The 1,543-nt window shown below is 47.3% G+C and overlaps 1 protein-coding gene across 1 annotated transcript; it reads left to right on the forward strand.

Moving 5' to 3' along the window:
* On the forward strand, window positions 1-439 carry LOC128048409 (40S ribosomal protein S15-like). The gene has a single exon (XM_052640790.1). It carries the CDS (start codon window positions 10-12, stop codon window positions 400-402), a length of 393 nt encoding a protein of 130 aa, XP_052496750.1. The 5' UTR covers window positions 1-9; the 3' UTR covers window positions 403-439.
* The last annotated feature ends 1,104 nt before the right edge of the window (window positions 440-1,543 follow it).

Raw genomic sequence — 1,543 nt, forward strand, 5'->3', positions numbered from 1 at the left:
ACCGGCAAGATGGCGGAAGTAGAACAAAAGAAGAAGCGGACCTTCGGCAAGTTCACCTACCGTGGCGTAGACCTCGACCAGCTGCTGGACATGTCCTATGAGCAACTGATGCGGAGGAAGCAGCACTTGTTGCTGAAGCGGCTGCGCAAGGCCAAGAAAGATGCGCCGCCCATGGAGAAGCCCGAGGTGGTGAAGACGCACCTGCGCGACATGATCATTCTGCCCGAGATGGTGGGCAGCATGGTTGGCGTCTACAACGGCAAGACCTTCAACCAGGTGGAAATCAAGCCTGAGATGATTGGCCACTACCTAGGCGAGTTCTCCATCACCTACATGCCCGTGAAGCACGGCCGGCCCGGTATCGGGGCCACCCATTCCTCCCGCTTCATCCCCCTCAAGTAACCTGCTGGCCAATAAAAGCAGAGATTTCTCTAAAAAAAAAAAAAAAAAGAAAAGAAATCTGTGAGCTACTTAAAAGCCTTTAACAAATGTGTCTTCTTCTTTAATTCAGAAAGCAATTTTATCTCACTGTTTATCTCAATGTTCATTTGCATTTCTACGGCCCCACATTATCTGCGTTACTGTCAGTTTTTCCAACTTGCAGAGCTATAAATGAATTTAATAAAAATAATCAAATGAACTCCCCTGGTGGCACAATGGATGGGAAGCTGCTTGCCAATGCAGCAGACACGGGTTCAATTCCTGGTCTGGGAAGATTCCACATGCCTCGGAGCAACTAAGCCTGCTAGCCACAACTACTGAAACCTGCAGGCCCTACAGCCTCTGCTCTGCAATAAGAGAATCCACCCAGAAGCCCGTGCACCACAGCGAAGAGCAGCCCCCACTCACCACATCTAGAGAAAGCCCGAGCCTAGCAACGGAGATTTAGTAGAGACAAAAATAAAATAAGTTAAAAAATTATAAAACAAAAGCAATCAAAGACTGTACTGAACACATTATCTTCTTGGCATATCATAGTTTTACAAACGTAAAAAACCAAAGGCGTAGTCATGAACAGAATCAAGTGACACTGAAAGGTCCCTAGACAAAGCCCAGCAGTCCTCTGAAAGGCACCCGGTAATCTCTTGCTCATTTTGGTCTACGATTTTTTCTACATTGACTGGGTCTTAGAGTTTTTTCATACTTAGGTATTGAGCACAACACCTAGTGCATGTTAGATTTTCCATGAGTGCCGATTGGTTGATAGATGAGAACTACTTTTTAAATTATTTGTTGATTGTTTTTGGTGGGGTTGGGGCTCTGTTGCTGCATGTGGCTTGCTCTAGTCATGGAGGGCGGGGGCTGCTCCTCCTTGCAGTGCCGGGCTTCTCATTGCAGTGGCAGAAGTCGTGTTGCAGAGCCCAGGCTCTAGGTGTCCGGGCTTCAGTAGTTGTGCAAATGGGCTTAGTTGCTCCATGGCATGTGGCATCTTCCTGGACCAGGGATGGAACTTGTGTCCTCTGCATTGGCAGGTGGATTCTTATCCACTGTGCCACCAGGGAAGTCCTGATGAGAATTATTAAATGATTGTAGAGCTTGTAGT

This window comes from Budorcas taxicolor, chromosome 5, assembly GCF_023091745.1.
Source record: "Budorcas taxicolor isolate Tak-1 chromosome 5, Takin1.1, whole genome shotgun sequence".
Lineage (NCBI taxonomy): Eukaryota > Metazoa > Chordata > Mammalia > Artiodactyla > Bovidae > Budorcas > Budorcas taxicolor.

Bases quoted from the DNA above. Each gene is read 5' to 3' on its own strand.
- LOC128048409 (XM_052640790.1), top strand. From the start codon at position 10: ATGGCGGAAGTAGAACAAAAGAAGAAGCGGACCTTCGGCAAGTTCACC.